The sequence below is a fragment of the Delphinus delphis genome, chromosome 11 (assembly GCF_949987515.2).
Source record: "Delphinus delphis chromosome 11, mDelDel1.2, whole genome shotgun sequence".
NCBI lineage: Eukaryota > Metazoa > Chordata > Mammalia > Artiodactyla > Delphinidae > Delphinus > Delphinus delphis.
Window position 1 is genome coordinate 97,532,940 of NC_082693.1, and position 24,386 is coordinate 97,557,325.

General features: G+C 62.4%; 1 protein-coding gene across 4 annotated transcripts in view; it reads left to right on the forward strand.

Moving 5' to 3' along the window:
* PRR5 (proline rich 5) overlaps window positions 1-23,848 on the forward strand; it is a 51,113-nt gene extending 27,265 nt beyond the window's left edge. For 2 of the 4 annotated variants that reach the window (XM_060025807.1, XM_060025806.1), the window contains 7 exons: window positions 8,236-8,316; window positions 10,781-10,829; window positions 12,330-12,387; window positions 17,098-17,189; window positions 17,608-17,748; window positions 21,226-21,361; window positions 22,929-23,848. In XM_060025807.1, coding sequence (XP_059881790.1) covers window positions 8,236-8,316; window positions 10,781-10,829; window positions 12,330-12,387; window positions 17,098-17,189; window positions 17,608-17,748; window positions 21,226-21,361; window positions 22,929-23,404 — 1,033 coding nt within the window. In that variant the 3' untranslated portion in view covers window positions 23,405-23,848. Of the gene's footprint in view, window positions 1-8,235; window positions 8,317-10,780; window positions 10,830-11,611; window positions 11,744-12,329; window positions 12,388-17,097; window positions 17,190-17,607; window positions 17,749-21,225; window positions 21,362-22,928 lie in introns of those variants that run through there. The other 2 variants (XM_060025808.1, XM_060025809.1) reach the window with 2 other exon arrangements.
* Window positions 23,849-24,386: the final 538 nt, after the last annotated feature.

A 24,386-nucleotide genomic window follows, 5' to 3' on the forward strand; every position in this document is an offset into this window, starting at 1 on the left:
AGCAGCTTTCTCCTGCTGAGGGGTTCTCCAGGCAGAGGTGGGGGCACCCTGGGGTAGGCTCGGAGTCTTCTGGAGCTCAGGGAGGTGCCTGTAGGGAGAGGCCGCCTGGGTCCCCCCCACTGCTTCTCACTTAAAGGAACTTTCAAACTTCAGTGCCATCCTGTGCCTCGGCCGGGCAGACTGCAGGGCAGCGGCCCGGCCCACAGCCGGCGTCTCTAAGGCCCCGAGCCGCCCAGCCCTTGGACCCACGAGCCCCGCTTGCCATGCGGCACTCCTGCGTGCCGGGCCCCTTCACGGCCCTTGGTGCCCTTCGTAGCCCAGGGAGGGAGTTATGACTACCACGCCCCATATAGAGGTGCAGAGGGGGACGCAGAGAGGACCAGGAAGCCTGCCCGTGTGGACGCCGCAGAGCGGAGCCACCGCTCTCCCTGGGCAGAGGGGGCCCTGAGCCAGGGAGGGGCAGTGCCTTCCCCGCCAGCGTTCCGCAGGTACCACGGGGAGGTCGGGGCCTCTTCTGGTCGCTGCCTAGCTGCCCAGCCCCGATCCTCGCAGTCCTCCCTGCCGGGGCCCCCCAGGACACAGCCTTGGGGGGCGGGACAGTACAGGTCCTGCCTTGCTAGGTTGTAGACTCCTTATTTTGAGTCCAAGATGAACCCCCTTTTTCCACGTGACCACGTTAGCTTCCCGGGGCAACCGTAACAAATTGTCACAAACTTGTAGCTTAAAACCACAGAGGTTCGTTCTCTCACAGCGCTGGAGGCCGGAAGCCCCACATCAGGGTGTCGCCAGGGCCTCGCTCCCTCTGGAGGTTCCGGGGAAGGCTCCTTCCTGCCTCTTCCAGCTCCCAGTGGCTCCTTGGCCTGTGGCTGCATCACCCCGTTCTCCGATTCTCTCTTCATCTGGCCACCTTCTCTGTGTCCAAACCTCCCTCTCCTTTCTCTTAGAAAGTCATTGGGCCCCCTAATGTAGCGGCCACCCCAAATCCAGGATGACTTGGTCTCAAGATTCTTAACTAATTACATCTGCAAAGACCCTGTTTCCACATAAGCTCTGGGGTAGCAGGTGGACATGAATTTCTAGGGGACACTGTTCAACCCACTACAGTGGACCCTGGGTCCATCCCCTAAATTCCTTGTGCCTCTGTTTCCTCATCTGGACATGGGGCAAAATACATAGCTTGCTCCCGTGATAGTGGAATCCGTGCACTCACCTAGCCACTCGCTCATTCGTTCATTCATTCACTCTCCGGCTCTGGTCCGGAGAGTGGTGTTGAGCGCTGAGGGGTGGATTAGCAGGGGGACCGCGGGTGCTGACCACACACAGAGGGGGCCCGGGCTCCCTTCCGCACGTGCGCAGGGCAGGTCTGAGTGCTGGGTGCCGGGCTGCCGGCCGGCTGGGCCACACTCACAAACCGGAAACTAGAACAGAACCGTCAGAAGCTGTTTCCTAAGCCCCTGCTGCTGCTTTGCGGGGCGGGTTTGCCCCCTGTGCCCGGCCCAGGGCACTGCAGGGGAGGGCACAGGGCTGGCTTAGAAGGCTAACCTGTCACTCCCACCTGGAGCCCCTGATCCCCTCCCTCCCGAAGGGCCCGGGCATGGCATGTTGTGTCCCTGTCTGTCCCTGTGTTGGCCCCAGTTAGCTCCTCGCCGGGTGTGCACCCCACGCGTGTGCAAGGCCCCCAGCTGCACGAAGGTCACTGAGCTGAGGGGCCCGCTGGGGGGCGGGCAGGAGTCCCATGTACCCGCGTTTGGGCCAGAGGGTGTACACCATTATGGAGCCCTACTCCTTGCCAGGCCTGGATCTGCCCGAATGCCTGGGGCTTGGTGAGCCTGGCGCCCACCCGCCTTCTGGCTGTGAGAGCAGAGGCCCTGCGCAGGTGGAGCGCACGCCCTCTCGTTCCCACGGGACCACCTCCGAGGCTGGGCTGATGGTCCTTAGCATCCAGATAGAGAAACTGAGGCCAGAGAAGGAGAGGGACTTGGCCAAGAGCCCCTGCTCACGTTGAGTCTGAACCCTGGCCTGACCTGAAGCCGCTGCCCAGGGACACGTGTGAGTTGGTGTCTGCTGGGGCCGGGCGAGGCGGGGGTTGGTGGTGAGAGCCCGAGGTGCAGCCCTCCCTCCTCATCTGCTCGTCCCTGGTCCTGGACGGGGCCACTGCTGGCCAAAGCCCACAGGGCGTCCTGCACCGGGCCTGTGATTGCTCTATCCCCTGGACGGCGGTGCCCACCAACCCTGACCTGTGCCGGGCCCTGTCCCAACCCCAGGCGTGGAGAAGCTGCTTTCATCCCTGCAACGGCCTTCAAGGTGGGACTTGTTGCCCCCATCTTGCAGATGGGGATACTGAGGTCCAGAGGTGTGGGCACTGCCCAGGTCTAAGTCCAGAGCTTCTGCCACCGCCTCATGGGGTCTCAGGGGCCGGAGGAGGTTGGCTGAAGCCCTCAGGGTGACCGGTTGGTTGGGAGTTGGGGGGTGGAGGCCAGTGGGGGGCCGGTGCTTGGCTTCCCGGCCAACCCTCACGGACAACTTGCTCTGAGTCGGGCCTGGGTCCTGAGCCCCCTGCCGCTCTGAGGCGGTCTGGGAGTGGCCAGCAGAGTCACGGCCCTCGAAGATGTCTGGGAATCTGTGAATACGTTCCCTTACACGGCAAGAGGGACTTGTCAGATGTAATTAAGTAAATGACCCTCAGATGGGGAGATGGTCCAGGTGGACCCAGTGTCACCACAAGGGTGCTAATGGGAGGGAGGCCCAGGGGTCAGAGTTCAAGAAGGAGACGCGAGGATGGGAACCGAGAGGCTGAGGACACCGCACTGCTGGCTGTAAGGATGGAGGGAGGAGTCCTGACCGAGCTGGGAGAGGCCGGGAAGCAGACTCTCGCCCGGAGCGTGAAGGAGCCGCACCTTGATTCCAGCCCTGTGACACTGACACAGCTTCCGGCTGCAGAGCTGTCAAAAGCCAGCCTTTGGCTGCCTTGCAGCCGCTGTGTGGGGGCCTTGGTTACAGCAGCCAGAGGACACTCGTGTGCTGGGCTTCCCTCCCTCCCCGCCCTGCGCCCTGGGCCCTCACTTCCCCCAGCAGTCGGGGCTCAGGGCCATCGGCCCCCAGCCCAGCGTCCAGAACCTGCCCTCCAGCTGGACGGGTGGGACTGTGCGGCCAGGCAGCCATGGGGGCGGCGTGGGCACCCTGCTGTCCCCCTGCAGCCTGTCGGGACGGGGGGTCAGCGCAGTCAGGCGTCTGCCTCCCTGGGCAGGTGGGGCTCTGGAGAAAAGCTCTGAGTTCTTGCCTGGAGCCCAGGGAGGAGCAGGGCTGGGAACTGGGGGCCGTGTAAGCCAGGGCCAGGGCACTGAAAGCAGGGTGAGCGTGGGAACGGCCCGCAGGCCTGAGAGTGGTGCCCTCAGTACCCGCATCTGCCAGAGGGTCACCTTGAGGCCCGGAGGGGGGCGGATTGGGTTCCGAGTTGCCTGCCTCCCCTGTGCCTTCACTGGGCGTGAAGAGGAGGCCTGTGGGTGCTTCCCCCGGGGCGACCGGGGCAGAGCGAAGCAGGGCTTCCTCTCTCAGGGCTGGCCTTGGGCCCCTGGGATAATGATGAGGATGTTGGAGGCCCCGGGCCCGAGTTGCACTTCTGTCTGGGGGGATACGTCACATGAGGGCCTCTCCTCTGCCCACCCCACCTCCCCTCTCTCCGGCGGCTCACAGCAGGGCTTTTTATCGACCCAAGGGTTGATCACCCTTGGATGGACAGGGCAGAGGGGGGACTAGAGCCTGGGCTGTCCGGGGTGGGAGCCCAGGCGGGCACACCGGTGGAGCCCAGCGCCTCCGCCCACCCTCGCCCACCCGCGCCCACAGGCCAGCTCCTGAGAAAGAGCCAGGCCTCGACAGCAGGGGGAGGGGCTCGAGGAAGCGCTAACCCCTCTCGGGGTCCGGGTCGCCCTTCTGGGGACACCAAGTGAGAGGGTGAGGCGGGCACCTGGCGGAGGCCTGCCCCCCTCTCTGATTTCTGAGGCTCCAGAGGCAGCGCCAGAGCAGGGTGGGGCCTGAGAAAGGGCAGAGCTCCACCTCCAGGCCTCTCCGCCTCTCCGAGGGTTCCCGGAGGTGTGTTGTCTGTCCCCCCAGAGGCCAGGCTTCGGGGTCCCCCACGCACTCTCTGCCGGACCTTCCTGTGGGGGCAGGTGGGCAACACTGAGACCGGTGACGGTGGGCCAGGGACCCGCCCCGCTGGGGTCCCACCGGCTCGCAGCACCACACCGGCCCCAGCCGAGCCGGGGCTGCTACAGGCGGGTCCCCCCAGAGGCCTCACCATCAGCCCTTCCCCCCCAAGCCTGACCACAGGGCCCCCGGCCCCCCTGGTGGCAGCAGGCCTTGGCACCGTCCTGCATGCCGTGGGTCCCCACTAAGGGTTCTGGCATCTCCCCTCAGCCCGTGCTCAGGTGACAGATGCTGAGACTTGTCACTGCCCTCCTGTCTCCCTACATGGGCAGAGCGACAGGCCCGGAGAGAGGAGGTGATGGGTCAGCTGCTGCTCGGCCCTCACCCAGAAGTGCCCCGGAGCGCCTGCCGTTTCCAGGGGGCTGCTCCCAGTGCCCCCGGCTGGGCCTCGGTGTGGGAGGCCCCGGGCCGGAGTTTCACTTCTGTCTGGGGGGATAAGTCACATGAGGGCCTCTCCTCTCCCCACCCCTCCTCCTCTCTCTCCCACGGCTCACAGCAGGGCTTTGTTATTGACCCAACTTGGACTTTGGAAAGAAGGCTGCAGAGAAACGGGAAGGAGCGGGGCCTTGCCTGTCCACCAAGCCCAGGTTGAGCAGCTGTGGGGGGCAGGAGGACGGTGGGCCCCGGGCTCCCTTCTGGCCCTGCCGGGCGTCGAGCTGTGTGACTCTGGGCCGTCCGCTGGCTTCTCTGAGCCTCAGTGTTTCCTTCTGCAGCCTGGGCTGTCACAGTCCCCACCTCATGGTGTGGTTAGAAGGAGATGGAGGAACCCCGGGGCAGATGGCTGGGCCGTGGGATGCTTCCGGGGGCACATATCCTGCCCCCCCGCAGTCACTGCTGATGATGCCGTGGCACACGGAACCCCACAAGGGCTGCGATTGAGTCCCGTTGTATGGAGGGGGAAGCTGAGGCACTCACGGTCCAGTCTCCAGAGGCGGGCAGCAGGGAAGCCCAGAGCTGGGATTCAACCCCAGGCCCGCACCTGAACGAGCCTCGGGGCTGGAGGTGGGAAAGGCAGGGGCAGGGTCCACCAGGGTGGAGGCCGGGCTGGGTGGGGGTGTGGATAGGAGAACTCAAGGGTGACCCTAGGGCTGGCCGGGGCGCTGCTCAGATACACGTAGGGTGGTGCGAGACCCGGGCTGGGGGGAGCCAGGCCTAAGTGGTAAACCAAATAGACCTCCCCTCCCCGCGAAGGAGCTGGGATCAAATGCTGTCTGCACACAGGTGTGAGCAGGGAGGGACCTGACGTCACAGTGAGCCTCAGGGAGCGGGAACAGCAAGGATGATGGCCCTGAGGCAGGAGGAGGCCAGCACTGCTCAGACCCAGGGGTGGGCGGTTCAAGTGACACAGATGGCGATGGGCCCCTGAGGGCCTCGGGGAAAGACTTGTCCAAAGAGCCCGTCTTCCCATCCAAAACTGTGGGTTAAGGTGCCTCCGGGCCGGGGACCAGAGTGGGCTGCGCTCCCTCCGGAAGGCTTACTGGAGGAGGAGGGAGGAGGGACTTGGAAAGGCTGGTGAGAAGAGCAGGGCCAGGCCTGGGAGGCTGACGAGGGTCCCCCACGCTGTCCCCTCGGCCTGGTGGAGACCTGGTCCCCAGGGAGGACTTGGCAAGGCCCCTCTGAGCCTCAGGAGGGGCCGGGCCCCCGGGGCCATGCTCAGGACGCCCCATTTGCCAGCTCCCAGGCTCCTGCAGGTTTGGGAGGGTCTGACCTCTGCCCCCAGCAGCCCCCAGGCTGGGCACAAGTCCGCATCTGTTAGGATTTCAGGGTGGCAGCCATTAGACTTCCCGTCAGACTGTAAATGGGGAACAGCCTTACTGTAGCTGTTCGCCGGAGCCCACCAGGCACTTTTTTTTTTTTTTTTTTTTTGTGGTACGCGGGCCTCTCACTGTTGTGGCCTCTCCCGTCGCGGAGCACAGGCTCCGGACGCGCAGGCTCAGCGGCCATGGCTCACGGGCCCAGCCGCTTCGCGGCATGTGGGATCTTCCCGGACCGGGGCACGAACCCGCGTCCCCTGCATCGGCAGGCGGACTCTCAACCACTGCGCCACCAGGGAAGCCCTCACCAGGCACTTCTGACAGAGCCGAGCACAGCCCCGGCCGTGACCACACCAAGGCTCGGCGCCGGCCGGGCTTTCGTCCTGACAGCAACCTGGGGGCGGGCACATTCGCAGCCTCCATTTCACAGGCAGGAAACAGAAGTTAGAGGGCATGTGTGCCTGGACATGCGAATAAGCAACATTTCAACACCAGGTGCCTGGGTAGTCAGGCGTCGTCGGGTCAGGTGACAAGGCCTCTGGCCTGGCCTGGTCGGGACCAGCTGTGGACCCCTGGGGCGCGTCCCTGCACTGCTCAGAGCTGCCTTCACCCACCTGGGGTGCGGGGCCCTGCCCCTGCCCTGCCCCTTCCAGGGTGCGGAACTGGAAGCCCTGCCCACACCTGGCTCCGTGGGGAGAGGGGGCAGCGGTTGGGTGAGCTCTGTGGCCTCCCAGAGCTTGGTCCCTCTGAGCCTCAGTTTCCTCATCTGCAAAGTGGGCGGCCAGTCCACATTGCTGGGAAGGGTGGAGCTGGTGAGAGCAGACAGGGGCAGCAGGAGCTTGGGGGCCCCCACCTACTCCATGATGTGAACGGCAGCACGTGTCCAGCTGTCCCTGTCCATCAAGAATCACACAGCTCGTCTGCAGTGGTGAGTTTAGAGCAGCAACCCAGTCCTGAGTGGAGGGCGGTGGAGCCCCCCAGACCTGGTTCTCCCCCTTGGGAGCTTATGGCCGGTGGTGAGGGCTAACATGAAAGTAAATCGGCAGAGTGCCGGGACCTACGTCTGCACGGGGAAGGGAGGCGGTCAGGAGGGCTTCTGGAGGCAGTGGCCTCTGAGCCAGGGCTCCAGTATGAATAGCTCCTTGCCTAGTAGATAGCATAAAGCCCCCCCGCCCCAGGTAGGAAGGGCAGTGGGTACAGAGACCCTGAGCTGTGGCTCCCCTGGCGGCTCCAGTACTCTGTGAGCATTGGGTGCCCGAGAATGCGGGGAGGGGCCATTCCAGACGAGCCTTGAATGCCGCATTCAGGCCTTGGGCTGTACCTGCAGGGCCCAGGGCAGGGGGCACTGAGTGCATGAGGAGGTGCCTGTGCGATCAGAGGCCAGGCGAGCATGGAGGAGAGAGAAGCGTGCAGCAGAGATCTAGCGGGTAGAGATTGTTGGGGCTTCAGGGTCTGTAGGACCTGGAGGGCCAGGGAGAGTCAGGGTGCATTTCACCAGATAACTACCAGGCTGCTCCTTTGAGCCAGGTGAGAGCACACAGTCATAGACGGCACAGGGCCCTGTGCGCCGAGGTTTATAGATGGCCGTGGGAACCAATCAGTCAAACGAGTCCCAGATAAACATGTAGGTGCACACTGACAAGTGCTGTAAACGCTGTGACCTCTTGTGACCTGAAGGAAGGATCCACGTAGACAGGCGTGGGGGGTGAGGGTGGGGACCAAGCAGAAGAAAGGACATGTGCAAAGGTCCTGTGGTGAGGGCAGCTTCCCCAGTGGGGCCAGGTGCAGATAACACAGGTACCCAGTTCAGTGAGGCAGGCGCTGGCTCACAGGCACCTGGAAGCACAGGGTGAGAAAGCCAGTTGGACTTGGTTATGTTTGGGGGTGCGAGAGACCATCAGAGGGTGTCCCCTAGTTTCCAGCCTGGAGGCAGAGGGTTCAAGAACATGGGAAGGGAGGCAGAGTGTGTGGAAGGTAACCCAGTGACAGCCTGGAGAGGTGACCGGTGGCAGGCCTGGGGCTCCAGGGAGGCTGGGGCTGGGAGCCCAGGATCTGGCGCTCAAGATGGGAATTGAGGCTCTGGGGCGGATGGGGTCCGATGGGGCGGCCAGTTCCTGTGCTCCAGGCCTGCCTTCGAAGCGAAAGGACTGGCGCCCTGCTTCTGACCGGGCCCCTTCTGTTCCTCGAGGAGAGCAGGAGGGGCTCAGTGGGAGAGGGAAGGAGGGGAGGAGTCTTAGGGCCTCTGGACAGCAGCGCTCTTCTTCCGTCCCCCACGCAGCATCCACAACGGGGTGATTGCCGTCTTCCAGCGCAAGGGGCTGCCCGACCAGGAGCTTTTCAGCCTCAACGAGGGCGTCCGGTGAGTGGTCGTTTGTCCCATCCAGGCCTGGGTCTGTAAGTGGTGGGAGGGCTGTGCCAGGTGGGAGGCCTGCCCCCCCCACCCCGTGGGTCCACCAGCCTCAGGTTCTGCCTTTGGAGCCCAGGTGGGCGGTGACCACCACGTGGACCTTGACCCCAGGCCCTGTCCTGTGGCCTTCACCCCCACCCTCCTGAAGACTCCTTTTCAGGGGAAACAGGGAGGGACTGGGACAGTGGCTCAAGATAACGCCCACATGCCCCGCTGGTGTTAAGCATCACAAAGCGTATTTGTTCTGTTAAAAGAGGAAGGACTGGAACTTCACTGGTGGCACAGTGGTTAAGAATCCGCCTGCCAACGCAGGGGACACGGGTTCGAGCCCTGGCCCGGGGAAGATCCCACGTGCCACGGAGCAACTAAGGCCGTGCGCCACAACTACTGAGCCTGCGCTCTAGAGCCCACGAGCCACAACTGCTGAGTCCGTGAGCCACGACTACTGAAGCCCACGCACCTAGAGCCCGTGCTTCTCAACAAGAGAAGCCACCGCAATGAGAAGCCCGTGCACCACATCAAAGAGTAGCTCCCACTCGCCACAACTAGAGAAAGCCCGCGCGCAGCAACGAAGACCCAACGCAGCCAAAAATAAATAAAGTTAAAAAAAAAAAAAAGAGGAAGGACCCACCTGCCTAATGATGGGAGTGTTGTTCCCAGAAAAGCAATCACAGCCCCGCCGAGTACCCCTCATTTCCTGTGAATAGCTGAGAATTGAGCGCTTGTGAAGGGGCCCAGCATGGACCAGCTTTGAGGGAATCTGCGGAGCCGAGGCATTAGTCCTGCGTTTTAGTGGAGGAGGCTGGAGCTCAGAGAGGTCGAGAGACTTGCCCGGGGTCACAGCTGCCGCAAGGAGGCATTTCCCACCTCTGTGCTCTTTCCCTCACGCCCTGGCCTGTGCCACCCTGTCCCTGCAGCAAAAGAATATGCAAACCTCCTCATCAGCTTGGGGCAGGAGTAAAAGGGTAATTGGGGCAGGGTCCCCCCACTCCAACCCTAAATGGCCCTTACAGACAGATAAACCGAGGCCCAGGGAGGGAAAGGGGCTGCCTGCGGTCACAGCAGGGGCTTGTAGCCTCTCCCAGGCCTGATGTGTGTGACCGTTGCAGGGGGTCCTGCTTTTTTTGGGCTCATGTGGCCACTCAGGGGTGGGGCCCCAGGAACCCCATTTTCCTAATATGCCTCTGCATCCCTCGGCTTTGCCCAGCCATGAGAAGGGCCGGGGATGGTGCAGGGTAACAAGGCTCTGATGTCTGGCCGTCATTCTTGTTTTCTGCCATTTTATACGCGTGTGTGTGTGTGAGTGTGTGTGAGTGTGTGTGTGTGTGTGGTTTCGTGTATTCACAAGTTGTGCAACTGTCGTTAATTCCAGGGCTTTTTCGTCACCTCAGAAGGATACCCCATATTTATAGACAGGTAGTCCCCATTCTCCTCTCCCCCCAGCCCCAGGCCACCACCAAATAGACATAGCTTTTGTTTTTTTAAGATACAGGTTGTCCTTTTACAATGTACAGTTCAGTGGTTTTTAGTACATTCACAAGCTGGTATAACTATCACTATTTAATTCCAGAACATTTTCCTCACCCGCCCCAAAAAAAGCCTGTACTCCTTAACGGTCTCTCCCGGTTACCCGACCTCCCCCAGCAGCCTCTGGCCGACACCAGTCAACTTTGTCTCCATGGATTTGCATATCCTGGACATTTCATATAAATGGAGTCGTGCTACGTACGTGTGGCCTTTTGCATCTAGCTTCGTTCACAGCGTGATGGTCCTCCACACTCGGGGTCATCCAGGCTGGGGCAGGTGTCAGCGCTTCGTTTCTTTTTATGGCCAGAGAATACCCCGTTGTGTGAAAAACACCACTGTGTTTATCCAGTCATCTGTTGATGGACATTTGGGTCGTTTCCACCTTTTGGCTGTTGTGAGCAGCGCCGCTGGGAGCATCTGTGTAGGAGACCTTGTGTGGATCTGTGTTTCCACTGCTCTCGGGTCCGCACCTGGGGCGGAATGACTGGGTCATATATCGGCTCTACCTGTAATCTTTTGAGGAACCGCCCAGCTGTTGTGCACAGAGACTGCACCATTTTACGTTCCCACTAGCTGTGAGTGAGGGTTCGATTTCCCCACTTTCTCACCGACACTTGTTACTGCCCGGCTTTTTTCTTTTCCGCCTGGGGTTTTGATTCTAACAGCACTAGTGCAGGTGAAGTACCATCTCGGGGTTTGGGTTCGTGTCCCCCTGGTTACTCACGATGGGGCATCTTCCCACACGCTTATTGGCCATTTGTGTATCTTCAGAGAAATATCTAGTCACGTCCTCACGTCACTGGGCTAAGGGGGCGGGTCTCCCGCTGCAGGCGGCCCCCAGCCCTCACTGGCACCGTGGGGTCTTTGACTCCTGCCCTCCCGCCCACAGGCAGCTGCTGAAGACGGAGCTGGGGTCCTTCTTCACGGAGTACCTACAGGTGGGTGCTCTGTGCTCTCCTGAGGGGTTGCTTCCTGAGCTGGCCAGAAAGGGCGGGGGTAGGGGCCACTGGCTCCCGGTGGGTACGTGGAGCTCTGGGTTCAAGGTCTCCGCCTGGCCATGACTCAGTTTCCCCCGTCTAGCCAGTGTGGGTTGTTGGGTAGGTTATACGGTGAGATGCAGGTGAGGACTCACCACCCTGCCTGGCACGTGGCGCGGCTCGAGGTCAGTTTTGTGATTAGTTGTCCACCTCCTCCTGGAGCATCGGGGTGGGTCCCCAGAGCCCACGGGTGGCTCATCTGCAAACCCCAGGGCCCTGAGCCGCGTGGTGATGATGTTAGCGTGGCACCAGTGTCGCCGAGGCTGAGCTGTGGTAGGCGCTGCGGCCGCAGGCTTGCCAAGTGGATGAACACATGGAACCCTGGGGCTCGGGGAAGGGAGAGGACCCCCGAGGTCGCACAGGCAGGAAGGCAGAGATGCTGCAGGCAGGGGCGTCCTCACGCAGCCTCGGAGTATCGTGCCCACCCTCCCGGGGGAGGGCGAAGTGAGGACCAGCCTGCGGCTCCTCCCATCCTGTGGGTTTAGGGTTGGTTTTTTTTAAGTTAACAGCTTTATTGAGGTGTAATTCACCTAACCATACTGCACACCCGCTGAACGTGTGCAGGTCAGGGGTATGCAGTGTATTCACAGGGTTGGGCAGCCGTCACTGCTAATGCCAGGGCTTTTTCATCACCCCAAAAGGAGACCGCATGTTTATAGCTGGGTAACCCCCCTTGCCCTCTCCCCCAGCCCTAGGTCACCGCTAGTCTCTTTTCTGTCTCTGGATTTACCTGTGTGGACATTTCATGTCAGTGGGATCTCACAGCGCGTTGCTCTTTGTGTCTGGCTTCTCTCGCTGAGCACAGAGTTTTCGAGGTTCGTCCATGTTGTTCGTATCAGAACCTCATCCCCTTTTACGGCCAAGTAGTGTTCCACGGTGCGGCGAGGCCACGTCTTGCTTATCCATCCGTCCGTCTGTGGTCCCCGGGTTGTTTCTACTCTCGGGCTGCTATGACTGCTGCTGAGACCACGGGGTGTCACTCAGCCACGCCCAGGGTGAGAGTGCAGGGGGGCTGCCGTTGGAGCCTCATGGCAGTGGGTGATGGCAGCGCTCAAGCCAGGCCTTTGGTCCCGGGGCCCCTCTTGCCCGAAAGTCCCTCCTTCCTTGTGGGATGCGGGGGCAGCTGCCTGCCCGCCCGCTGAGCCTGAAACAGGAGGCCCAGGCCTGGCCTGTCTCTTGGGGGCGGTGAGGGTGGGGTCCCCGCACCACCTCCCATCTGGGACAGCCTGGTTGGGTCAGTTGCCCACGTGCGCCCGGGGAGCTGAGGTTCCAGCTCTGCAACGACTGGACCGGGTTGTCGGTGAGTCCTTCCCCCTCTGGGCCTTGGCTGCCTGTTGGCGGAGCCTTGGGGGCCCTGGGTACCCCTGGGGCGGTGACAGCATCTCCACGTGTGCCTTGCAGAACCAGCTGTTGACAAAAGGCATGGTGATCCTGCGAGACAAGATCCGCTTCTACGAAGGTGAGTCTGGTGGCCGCTGCCGGGACCGGGTGCCGGGCCACGCTGCTCGCGGGGTGGCCGCTGGGAGCCGTGGCCTTACATGGGCTCCACCTGGGGCTGTGGGTGGGTGGTGTGGCCCTTCTGGTCGAGAGAGTCCAGAGGGGCAGAAGCAATGTCTCGAGGGCAGCAGGGCTGAGATCTGACCCCGGGAGGGGACCCTGCTGGGAAGAGCATCTGCCCCCCATCTTGCTGGGGCCCAGGAGGGCTGAGGGATGTCTGGGAGAAGGCCCCTGCTTCACCTCACTGCCCACGAGGGCTTCTGGCCCCCGTGAACCCTGTCCCAGCAGCCTGGGAGAACCCCCATCAGGATCTTTGAGGACCGGAGGGGAACTGGCCTAGACCCGGGGGAAGAGGTAGAGCTGGAAGCTGCCGCCTGGAGGACCAGCGGATGTGGGCTCCCTGCCAGGGTTTGGGGCCCAGGCTTGGTGCGGGGCTTTCTGGGCAAATTTTCTCTTTTAATGCTCATACCTACCCTGTGAGGCCTTTGGGTCACTGTACCCATTTCACAGATGGGGAACAACGCAGCGATGGCCCTCAACGTGTCCATAGCCACAGTGCACGTAAGGGGTGGAGGTGGGATTCGAACCCAGGGCATCCCGACTCCAGAACACACCCCCTTTGCCCTTCTAGGGGCAGGCCCACAAGTCACAGCTGGCCTCGCTGCCCAGCTCGGGCCCCAGCAAGGAGAGGGAGGTCCTGGCCGGCCGCTGTCTCCTTCTGCCAGGCCCAGAGCCCTGGCAGGATGTGCCCGGTCCCGGAACCCTTGGGCTCCCTGTGCCCATGGGCTGGGGGTGACAAGTACTGTGTGTACACTTCCCGGCAGGAGTGAGTTGGTGTAGAGAGAAATCAAATTATGGGGGGAGACGCAGCTCAAACCGGCACATCTTGCTACGGGCCCGCTGTGTGTCAGGCCCTGTGCAGGTCACGACCCTCCCTCTGTGTACCAGGCACCAGCCGCCGCACGTCCTCACCCTGTGCTGGGCTTGTCCGAGAGTTTCCATTGCCTGACTCCTAGATCACCCCACAACCCTGTGAAGAAGCTTCCATTGTTGTAGCCACTGAACACTTGGGGAAACTGAGGCACAGAGGGGCTGAGTAACTCGCCTGAGCCCCACAGCCCTACCTGGCAGCCTGGCTCCCGAGCCTGCACTCCTCTCTGTGCTGCTCCAGGTTCCTCCTCGAGTTCTCAGTGACCCCAGGAAGCACGGGTCGTCGCCCATTTCACAGAGGCAGAGACCGAGGCTTGGGGTGCTCAGCGTAACTCAGAGCCCCGTGTCCTGTGTTCCTCCTGCACCGCCTCTGCGTGTGTCGAGGGGAAGCAGCCAAGGCAGGAGCCTGAGAAGGGCTGTGAGGACCACAGACGTGGGGGCAGGAGGCACAGGCCGCTGGGCATCCGGGCGGGCTTCCTGGAGGGGGCAGCACCGAGCCAGCAGGCTCAGCACATTCTGGCAGTGCCTGCCCTCCCACCAGCTCCGGCCCAGGGGAGCTGGGACCTTAGCAGAAGAGGCGCTTTGTGTGGCTTGGTGGAGTCCTGCCCGCAGTGGCCGTGTCCGCCAGGCCACCCAGGAGGGAGCACCGACCCCATCCAACCGCCCTTGGCCTCAGGCACAGGCACAGAGCCCCAGGCTGGGGGCCAGGGGGCCCGGCCTCCGGTTCCCTTCCAGCCACAGACTGTCATTTCCTTCTGTCCCCACCTTAGCACAGGGGGTTAGACAGGCTCCACCCATGTGCTCACTACAGGTCAGGCCCCAGGTAGCCTTTGGGGACCTGGAGATGGACCTAGGCCCTGCCTGGCAGGGGCTCACAGCCCAGCTGGGGACACAGACATGGACCAGACAGTGAGAGTCCACTGTGATGAATGTCAAAGTGAAGGGAAGCCCTGGGGAAGGAAGGGCTAGTTCCACCTTGGCAGTCAGGGAGAGCTGCGTGGAAGCGGCAGCCTTTGAGTCAGGCCTCGAAACATCGAGAGGACATCTGCCCCCCTTCAGCCAGTGCAGTGGGGACAGTGGCTGACATCACACCCCGAGGAGCTGCCTTGGGAGCCTCCCCGTTCTGCCTACTACCGGGTCCCAGGGAGAGCTCTTCCTTAAGACTACTCCCTGCGGCCAGCCATGTCCTCAGCCCGTGCCTCTGCTGGAGGTGGTGGGTAGCCCCACGAGGGGCAGCCCAGGACCTGGCCACCTGCCCCCCTCCAGCCTCCAGCAAGACCTTGAACCCGAGCACAGTGATTCCTGGAAGTGGGAGGCCTGGAGGGGCCTTGAGGTGGAGGCCTCCCTCCCTGGGGCCACATTCAAGGTGGTGGTTCGGTGGGCTCAGCTGCAGCGGGGGTAGCTTCTCAGCAGCCGGACGCTCTGGGACTCCGAGGGGGAGCCCAGGGTTTCTGCAGGCTCCGGGCCCTGGGCTCTGCCTGCCCTGCAGGAATCCCAGCCTGTTAAGGTCAGGCCACCAAACTGCACTGCGACGGCCCTCACACGCTCTCCTCCGAGCCTGGCCACCCTCCTCCAAGCTCCTGCTGTGGCCTTTCCGACTGCCCTCTGGTCACCACTAAGATCTGAGCTAAGATCAGCCTGGTGCATTCCGTCTCCAGGGCCTGCACAGTCGGACTGAAGAAAGGAAGACAGACAGGCTGACCCACGCCCCATCCTGGGAGATCCAGCTCAAGGGCACGGCCGCTGGGTGGCGTGTGTCCTGAGCGTCGGCGCGGCCTCAGACCACGCGGGCCCGCTAGTCAGCGCCAGGCTAACAGCTGAGCACTTGCTACAGGGTAGCTTTTGGCCTTTGAGTGTGGACACGTTGATCACGCCCATTTTACAGAGGACCACACTGAGGCTCGGGCTGAGGGACCCCCTGGGGCCCCAGGGCGGGACTTCGACGCCGTGTGCTTGACTCACCCCTGCCGACCCTGGTGTCCCCAGACCGCAGTTCCCGGGCAGCAGAGAGCCCAGCCAGGACACGGAGCCGAGCTTCCTGGCCCCTTGGTCGGCGTGTGGCTCTGGCGGGGCCTGGACTGTACGACATCCCCTTTCCGCCCCGCGGGCTGGAGAGCAGCCTGCGCTCCGCAGACGCCGCCTGGCCCGCGCCCAGAGCCGCCCCATGGCCGCCTGGGGAACTGAGCCGCCTTTCTTCTCACCGGTGACGGCGGGGACCTCAAGGGACCTTTGTATGCAGGCAGAGCTCCTCGGGTGATGGGCACCCACCGTCCTGGGTTCCATAGAGCCCGCTGTGGGCTGTGGGCCCCCGGTCGGACCAGGAGCTGGCCGCCAGCCAGGGCGCTCCAGTTCCGGCAGACGGGCTGCATGGAAAGGTGGACCCGCCCTCACCACGGTCACCCCCACCAGGCTCCCCTCCCAGAGCCCGGCACCCACACAGACCCGGGGGCTTTATGGGGGGGAGGGGTTGGGGGGCTCAGAGCCCAGGAAAAGGGAGCACAAGAGGCAAAGGCCCTTGACCGACCTCCTGGTTCCCACGGAAACCTTGAGGAGTCGGGCATGGGCGGTGCGCTCTGGGAGGCTGGCCAGCCCGTGGCCCTGGCCCCTCCACTCCTGGGGATGCCCGCCACCACGGCCGTGTTTCTCCAGCCAACCGCCAGTCTGGCTTCCAGGTGGGGTCCCGCCAAGCAGCAGAGGCCTCGGCGACATGTCCCGGAGGCCTGCTTATCCTGACCCAGCAGCCTTTCATCCCAGCTCTCCGCTCCTTCCAGGCAGAGGGGCTGAGGGTTCAGCACTTGGCGTTTCCTGGGGGAGTGCAGAGCCGGCTGGGGGGCACCTCAGCTGTCCCCACCCCCAGGGTCTGTCCACCTTGTGACTGGCGCTGCTGCTTCCCCAGAGCCGGCAGAAAGGCCCACAGAGCTTGTCCAAATGCCTGCTTTCCACACGTGTACTTCCATGGTTCATGTGCCAAGGGTTTCAGTCCACCAGGCAAAACGGTCCTCCTGAATTAGCTTGGGTATCACCTCCTCCAGGAAGCTCTCCCTGCGTGACCCCCTCGTGCCTGGGACCATTGCTGCTGTTGGATGCGGTTTCCCTGGCTCCCCAGATCCCAGCCCAGGCAGCCTGGGTGGTGGGGACGCAGGCCCTCGAGGCAGAGACCCGCACCTCTGAGGCCCAGGCACCTCATCTGCCCGCTGGGGGTCACTCCTCCCTCGCCAGGGTGGCTGTTCACTGTCCCGCTGCCCTGTCACGTGGTGAGACTGGAGCAGTTTTGGGCTCAGCTGGGTCCCCAGTGCCAGGCCTGGCACAGCATAGCTGCTGTGTGAATGTCTGTCAGGTGGACAGAGGGACAGACCGATGGGTGGGCGGAAGGAGGGGGAGGGCGGATGAGACAAGGGTGTGAGTGGAGCGCCTGTCGGGCTGTGCCTGTAGGGTTTGTGTGCAGAGGAAACGGACCCCCTGGCACCTCTCTGCCCCAGGCCCTGCTTCATCTCCTTTCCTCCTGTCGGCTCTGAGGGGTTCGCCCTGCTACAGCCCCGTTTTATTAGTGGGGCAGCTGAGACTCAGGGGGGTGAAGCTGGGCATCCGGGCCCATTACCCTGGCAGGTGGGGGGGCCTTCCAGGGCCCGGCCCTCAGCTCCCACGTCCTCCTGCTGCCAGGAGAAGTGACTCGCGACCTGGGAAGGCGGGAAGCATCTGCCGGCGCCCCTTGGGGTAATGGTGATGGTCCCTGTGCCCACAGGACAGAAGCTGCTGGACTCGCTGGCAGAGACCTGGGATTTCTTCTTCAGCGACGTGCTGCCCACGCTGCAGGCCGTCTTCTACCCGGTGCAGGTGAGCGGCTCCTGGGCCACAGGGACAGCCGATCCCGGCCTGGGGGTGGGCACACCTCTGCCCTTGTTGCCACGTGTGGGCCATCTGCGCCTGCGCTCGCCCCCGGACCTCCCAGAACCTGCTCCCCACCCCCAAGACGGGCATAAGGACAGCTCCATGCTCAGAACCTTGGGAAGCCCTTAGCACACAGTAGGCCGTGCCCTGCCCGCAGTAGGGGCTCTGTGCGTGACAGCCGCCCTTCCCTTGCCTGAGGGAGCCGCGTGGGGCCCTCTCTCCGCAGAACGAGGGTCATCTGGGGAGGAGGACGGAGTGGAAGGGGATCTGGCGGTCAGTGGTCCGTCCCTGTATCTGGCCCCAGAACTGGTGGGGGCAGGGGAGCAAGGGTCTCACGTGATAGCGGCGGCCCCCACGTCTGCAGGGCAAGGAGCCGTCGGTGCGCCAGCTGGCTCTGCTGCACTTCCGGAACATCATCACCCTCAGTGTGAAGCTGGAGGACGCGCTGGCCCGGGCCCGCGCCCGCGTGCCCCCCGCCGTCGTGCAGATGCTGTTGGTGCTGCAGGTGCGCGGGGCCCGTGGGGGCTGCGCTCAGCCCGGTGACGGGCACAGGCGGCATGTCCCAGGCTCCCTGGGGACAGAGCCTGAGATGTGGGTGTGGGGCCACGTGACTTCTCAACGGTGGGGGAGGGCGGGGGTGGGGAGGGACTCCCAGGAGAAACCTGGGAGGGAGAAGGAAGCAGCGGGGGCTGAGAAGGAGCTGGACGAAGGTGTGGGTTCTTTCACAATAAGGCCGGCCCGGGAGCCCACAGGGAGCCCAGGAGTGTGGACAGAGTGTCCCTCGAGGGCAGCGGGGCCAGGCCTTTACTCCCCCATCGGTCAGTCACTGAGGTTGGGGGCCACCGCCTCCCGCTCCCCACAGCAGTTCCAGACATTTCCGAAGGACCTTTCTGCAAACTGCTGCGCCCCAAGCCCTGTGGCGGGCACGGCACCCTACAGTTTGCCAGCCTGTCTCACTGTCACAGCCCCAGGACAACCCCATGTTACAGGTGGGGAAGTAGAGTCCTCACTTGCCCGGAGCTGTGATGGCTGGGAGCCTGGCCTTCCCTGAGGCTGACAGGCTCCCAACCCTGTTCACTGTCCTGAACCCACCCATGCACGTGGAAGTCCTTCTAAATTTATGTCTGTGAGGTTGGTCCTGGGGCCCAGGGCAGCTGGTTGAAGATTCCAGAGCAAAGAAGGGGCTGATGAATGTGGACGTTAGAAGGGTCGAGGGGCTACACTCGGTGGGAGCCGGTGGTCGTCCTGGCGGCCACGCAGGGCAGCGACTGGCGGGACATTGCATCCCTCGGCCTGTTTCCTCGAAGGATAACGAGGAGAAATCGACACAAAGTCCTCCATGGTGCACTTCCTCTTGGGGGCGGGAAGTGATGAGGCTGGGATTTCAAGCCAAGGAATAAGGTCTCATCTTGATCCCATGAACAGCACCCGGGTGGCGGCCAGGCCGGGGTGGTGCTGCCCCCTGGTGGTCGCTGTGCCTCATGCAGCTTCTGGGCTTGGCCCCATTTTCCCCCAGAGCGTCCTTCTATCCCTCCTGGGTGCGACCCCTACCCCCAGCCACAACCCTTTGCTCTCGCCTTGGCCTCCACTTTGAATGGCCTTGTCCCAGCCCTGCGGTGAACTTGTCCCCACTGTTTTCAAGTCCCAGATGGATCTGAGGTCACAGCTACTGGTCAGCATATCTTTTGAGGGCCTACTATGTGCCCCATGCTTCACGTGCAGAATCAAAGCTCCTTCTCACTGGGGTCCCAGAAGCTGAGTACCAGCCCTGCATCTGAGCGTGGTACACAAATAATGCAGCCCCGGGGCCCGCATTTCCTCACCGGGCAATGGGGAGCAGAGACCAGACACCACAAACAAATGCTGGGAATGAAGGGACACAACGTTTGTGAAACGCCCAGCACAGCTCAGCAGTAACGCCATCCTCATCCATGGCACTGTTGCTGGGGGCGGGGGCGGCTCCTCCAGGTTCATCTGGATGACTTCCGGGGGCACCCCCTCCTTGTCCAAACACAGCTGGATCCGTGGGTCTGTAGTGATGTCCCCGCTTTCGTTTCTCACGTTAGTCCTTTGGGTCTTCTCTCTCTTTTGTCCGTAGCTGGTCTGGCTAGAGGCTTGTGGGTTTTATTGATCTTTTCAAAGCTTTTGCTCTTGTTGATTTTCTCCATCCATTTTTCTGTTTTCAATTCCGTTGATTTCTGCTGATTCTTATTTTTTTTCTTCTGCTTACTTTGGACTTAATTTGCTCTTCTTTGTCTAGTTTCCTAAGGTGGAAGTTTACAAGACTGCTTGTAGACTTTTTATATTCTAATGTATCCATTCAGTGCTATAAATTTCCCTCTAAGCACTGCTTCGACGCATCCTGATAATTTGGACGTTGGCGTTTTCATTTTCATTAATTCAAAATATTTAAAAACTCTTCTTTGACCCCTGTGTCATTTAGAAGGGAGTTGTTTAATCTCCGTGTGTTTGGGGGTTTTCAGTTATCATTGTGTTACGGATTCCTGGTTTAATTTCTTGGTGGTCTGAGGGCAGACATTGTACGATTTCTGTTCTTTTAAATGTGTCGAGGTGTGTTTTATGGCCCAGAACGTGGTCTGTCTTGGAGGATGTCCCACGTGAGCTTGAGAAGAATCTAGATTCTGCCATTGGACAAGTTGTCTATAGCTGTCAGTTATATCCAGTTGATTGATGGTGGTGTTGGGTTCATCTGTGTCCTTCCTGATTTTCTGCCTGCTGGATCTGTTTCTGAGAGGGGTGTTGAAGCCTCCAGCTAGGAGGATGGATTTCTCTGTCCTCGCAGCCCCGTCACTTTTTGCCTCCGTAGTTTCCTGCTCTGTGTTAGGTCCGTACACATTAGGGATTGTTATGTCACCTCGGAGAAGTGACCTCTTTACCATTAGGTAATGCCCTTCCTTATCCCTGATAGATTGCTTTGGTCTGAAGTCTGTCCTGTCTGAAATCGACATGGCTCCTCGTGCTGTGATCTGTGTTATCGTGGTCTGTGATCCCTGTTCTCACATACAGTCCTGCACTCCCTTACTTCTCGTCTGTGTGTGTCTTTAATAGTTTAAGTGGGTTTCTCGTAGGCAGCACAGAGTTGGGTTCTCGCTGTCTTGAATCGTCGTTCAACGTTAACCTGGGTGTATCTTGCTTCTTAACTGCTGGCAGCCCCTTGGGGATGATTCATTCGTTCAGAGACATCATTCGTTCAGCAAGCACTCGCTAAAAACCTGCTGTGTGCCCGGCCCTCTGCCGGGGGCGCTGGGGACCCAGAGCTTGCCTCCTGGTCAGCTCACAGCTGAGTGGGCAAGGCCACGGCTGTCCCGTGGGCAGCCTCATTTTCCAGGCTTTGGCTCCAGTGAAACGGGAGGGGTGGAAAACCCTTCAAAGCTGCGAATGAGGGGAGGTGTTGGGAGGCGCTGGCCGGTGCCTGGCCGGGGAAGCAGTGTGGGAGCGGGAGGGGCGGCTCTATCAGATGGACGGGCCTTGACCACTCAGCTTGGATACAGACCTGGACCTGGGCCTGGCCCAGGGGGCAGCCTGTCCTGCCTACAGTGCTCCTTGGGGCGAGGGAGTGAGGGTTCGGGTCCAGGTGAATGAGCTTGGCCCCCCAGGACTGCCCAGAGCCTCTGGGAAGCCAGCTCACGGAAGGGGACACACAACTGTCCCGAGGGGGAGGTGCAGGGTGCCCAGCCTAATTTGGCCACAGACCCCTTTCCCGCAGGCATCATGGTCTCCCAGCCACGCGGGCTCCTGTGTGCAGCGGGCAGCCCCGAGGGCGTTAAAGCAGGAGGGTGGCTCAGAGGCCCCAACCCGAGAGACGGCTGAGAAGGGAGGGTGCGGGGCCACCGCCTTGGGGGCCAGGACCCCGGGGGAGGGGGAGGGCGCCATTCGTGGTGGCCTTTGAGCTAAGCACGGCTGGGCTAGGGAGGCAGGGAACAGGCCGACCAGCGGACCCCCGCACCCCTCCCTCTTGCAGGGGGTGCACGAGTCCCGGGGAGTGACCAAGGACTACCTGCGCCTGGAGACGCTGATCCAGAAGGTGGTGTCGCCCTACCTGGGCACCTACGGCCTCTACTCCAGCGAGGGTGCCTTCACACACTCCTGCATCCTGGGTAGGCGTCGCCTGGGCGTGGGTGGGAGCAGGGTGACCCCTGGCCCCATCCACCTCTGCCCGGTCGGGGGCCCAGGCCTCCCAGGGGAGTCATGCAGAACCAGATGTGCAGCCACGGCAAACCTGACCTGAGCATCCACCGGCCGTGCTGTGTGCGGGGCACCGGGCAGAGGGCGGGTCACGTGGGGTCCCTCCTTCAAGGGCTGACGTCACAAGTGGTGCTGCAGTGCCTCCCCTGAGAGCCCGGCAGAGACCCCCGCACCCGCCACGGAGGTCACCTCCGAGCTCAGTCCTGAAAGTCAGGAGTTGACGAGGGAGAGGACCCAGCATGTGCAAAGGCCCGGAGCCCAAGAAGTCCTGGCTTACCTGGGGACTCACGGGGGGTGTGGAGGGGTTGTGAAGTGGGCATGGCTGGGCGTCCTGGGGCTGCCTGGCCCCGTCGGTTCGTTCAGCACTGTAAACTGAACACCTACTGTGCGCCAGCCCCTGTTCTTGGTCCTGAGGGTTCAGCAGAGACCAAGCCCCACCCTCATTTGCTCTTGTCCACCAGGGGAGGCAGACCAATGAGTAAACCATCCCCAGATGAGCGCCCAAGGGGACCAGTGCCCAGGTGACATGAGGGCCATGGGCGGGGAACTCAGGGAAGGCCAGACTGGGAGCTGAAGGGCAGGGAGGATCCAGGCCTGGGAAGAAATGCATGAAGAGAACCAAGGGGACAGCGGTACGAGAGCTCATCAGGAGTGTCCCCTCGTCCAGAGGGCCCACACACCTGCAGTTATAAAACCTGCCCAGCTAGCATGTCCCAGCTCCGGCGGGGCTCCAGCAGCTGGAGGAACTTTGAGGTCTGTGTGGCCCTGGACACCGAGACCCCTGCCAGGCAAAGAGGGAGCCTGTGTCCTGTGGTCCAGGACAGCCTCTGGTTCATCCCGCTCAGCCCTGCCACCTGGCGGTCAACTCTGGAACTGCAGGGTCCTGAGTGGGAGCCTGAGACCTGCCCCTATATCCGTCCTCTCCCACCCCCGGGGTCACCCCCCACACTCAGAACAAACCCCAGCCCTGACCTCATGTGCTGCCCCATCCGGGCACTTGCCACTGCCCGACCTGTGGCCCACCCAGAGGAGTTTCTAGTCCCACACACACACAGTAGGACTCCAGCTCTGAGGACAGGGGCTGTGTCTGCCTAAGAAAGTGCTGGCCCTTAGCAAGTGCTTGGGTTTGTTGACTTTCCGCAGGTGAGGAAACTGAGGCACGTGCATAGGTCCCTGGCAAGGTGCATGTCTGAACCCAGGCGGTTGACTTGAGGCCCCCCGCCTCCATTCCAGGCTGAGAGGCCAGACTGAGGAGAGAAGGAGGTCACGTAGGGCTGGACCCAGTATCAGCTGGGGTGGAAACCCCAACTCCCCTCCAGGCTGCCCCAGCAGGATCTCCACCGGTCGGGCTTTTCCCTGTAGCGGTCCCTTGCTGCAGAGCTGGGCGCAAAGTAGGTGCTTGCAGTGGGTGTTCCCTAGCATCTGGCCAGCCCCACCCTGGCCCCCTGCCTGATGCCCTGTCTGTCTGTCTGTATGCAGAGAAGCACTTCCTGCGCCGCTCCCGATCGGGGGACATCCTGGCCAAGAACCCGGTGGTGCGGTCCAAGAGCTACAACACGCCACTGCTGAACCCCGTGGCGGAGCACGAGGCCGAGGGTGCGGTGGCCGGCGGCACGGGCATCCGCAGGCACTCGGTCTCCGAGATGACGTCCTGCCCCGAGCCCCAGGGCTTTGCTGACACACCCGGCCAGGACCCTGCTGGGACCTTCAGACCCTCCCCAGCGCCCCCGTCGGGGCCTTGCCCCAGCAGACTGTACCCCCCAGCGCAGCCCCCTGAGCCTGGCCCAGGCCCGGCCCGCAGCTCACCGGCCTCCTCCAGCCCCGAGAACCTGGTGGACCAGATCCTGGAGTCGGTCGACTCGGATTCGGAAGGGATCTTCATTGACTTTGGGCGGGGCGGCGGCTGTGGCACGTCTGAGTCTGAGGGGGCAGGGGGCCGGCAGAGTGTCGTGTGACCCAGGCCTTGTGTTTTTACTGACCCCGCGTGTACGCCTGTGCGGTGCGTGAGTGCGAGAGTTTTCTACTCTGTCCCGTCCAGTCCCCCATCGGCCTCAGCCACTTTGGCATTCCTGAGTCTTTGTCGAAAAGACCGTCGCCGCGTCAGGGGCTCAGCAGGTGCAGGGCAGCCTCCTGTGCGTGGAGCAGACCTGGCCGCTCCCTGCACCCCAGCCTGCTCAGCCCTCCAGTGTCCACACCATGCAGACTGTGAACCCCTCAGCTCGGCCAGGCCCCCAGAGAGACCCCCAGGGTCTGTGGCAGAACTGCCTCCCCGCCCCCCACTCGCCTCGGGCCACAGCGTGACCTCCTGTGTGCACCTCTGTCCCAGACCCTCCACACAGCCCGTCCTCGCTCGGCCTGGCGTGGCCGTGGGTGGAAAGCGGGTGGAATAAAACTTGTCTGCCCGGCTCTCGAGCTGTGTCTGCGATGCCAGGCCCTGAGGACGTTCCTCCAGGGTCCTCACCCTCGGGCTGCACCCGGCCTCACTGGGGTCTCCCCTTCCCGCTCCCAGAGGGCTCAGGTTCCCAGGGCCGGCTCTGGGCCTCTGGAGGGGGCCTTCCGGGCTAGGCGGGGAGACCCCCGACTCGTTCCCAGGGCTCCCCTCTCGTGGAGTTAACCTTTGGTTGGAGGTGGGGCGTGGGTGCCCTACGAGCAGGTAACAGGACAGACCCAGGGCGCGTGAGCCGGTGATTGGCGGTTGCTGGGAGTCGGGTGGTCGGGGAAGGGAGGTGGGCGCCTGGTGAGAAGCGTCAGCCCACGGGGGCCTGCGGGAGGAGCCACCTGGGGGGACAAGCTCCTCCTGTCGAGTGGGAAAAGCGAGCCAGGAGCCCCTGCTCCAGCCCAGGGAGGGGTGCGCAGGGGATGGCAGGGTAGGAGCGAAGCTTCGTGGTCTGATCTGGGACGTACTGACTGCACAGTACTGACTGCACGGGGCCTCGT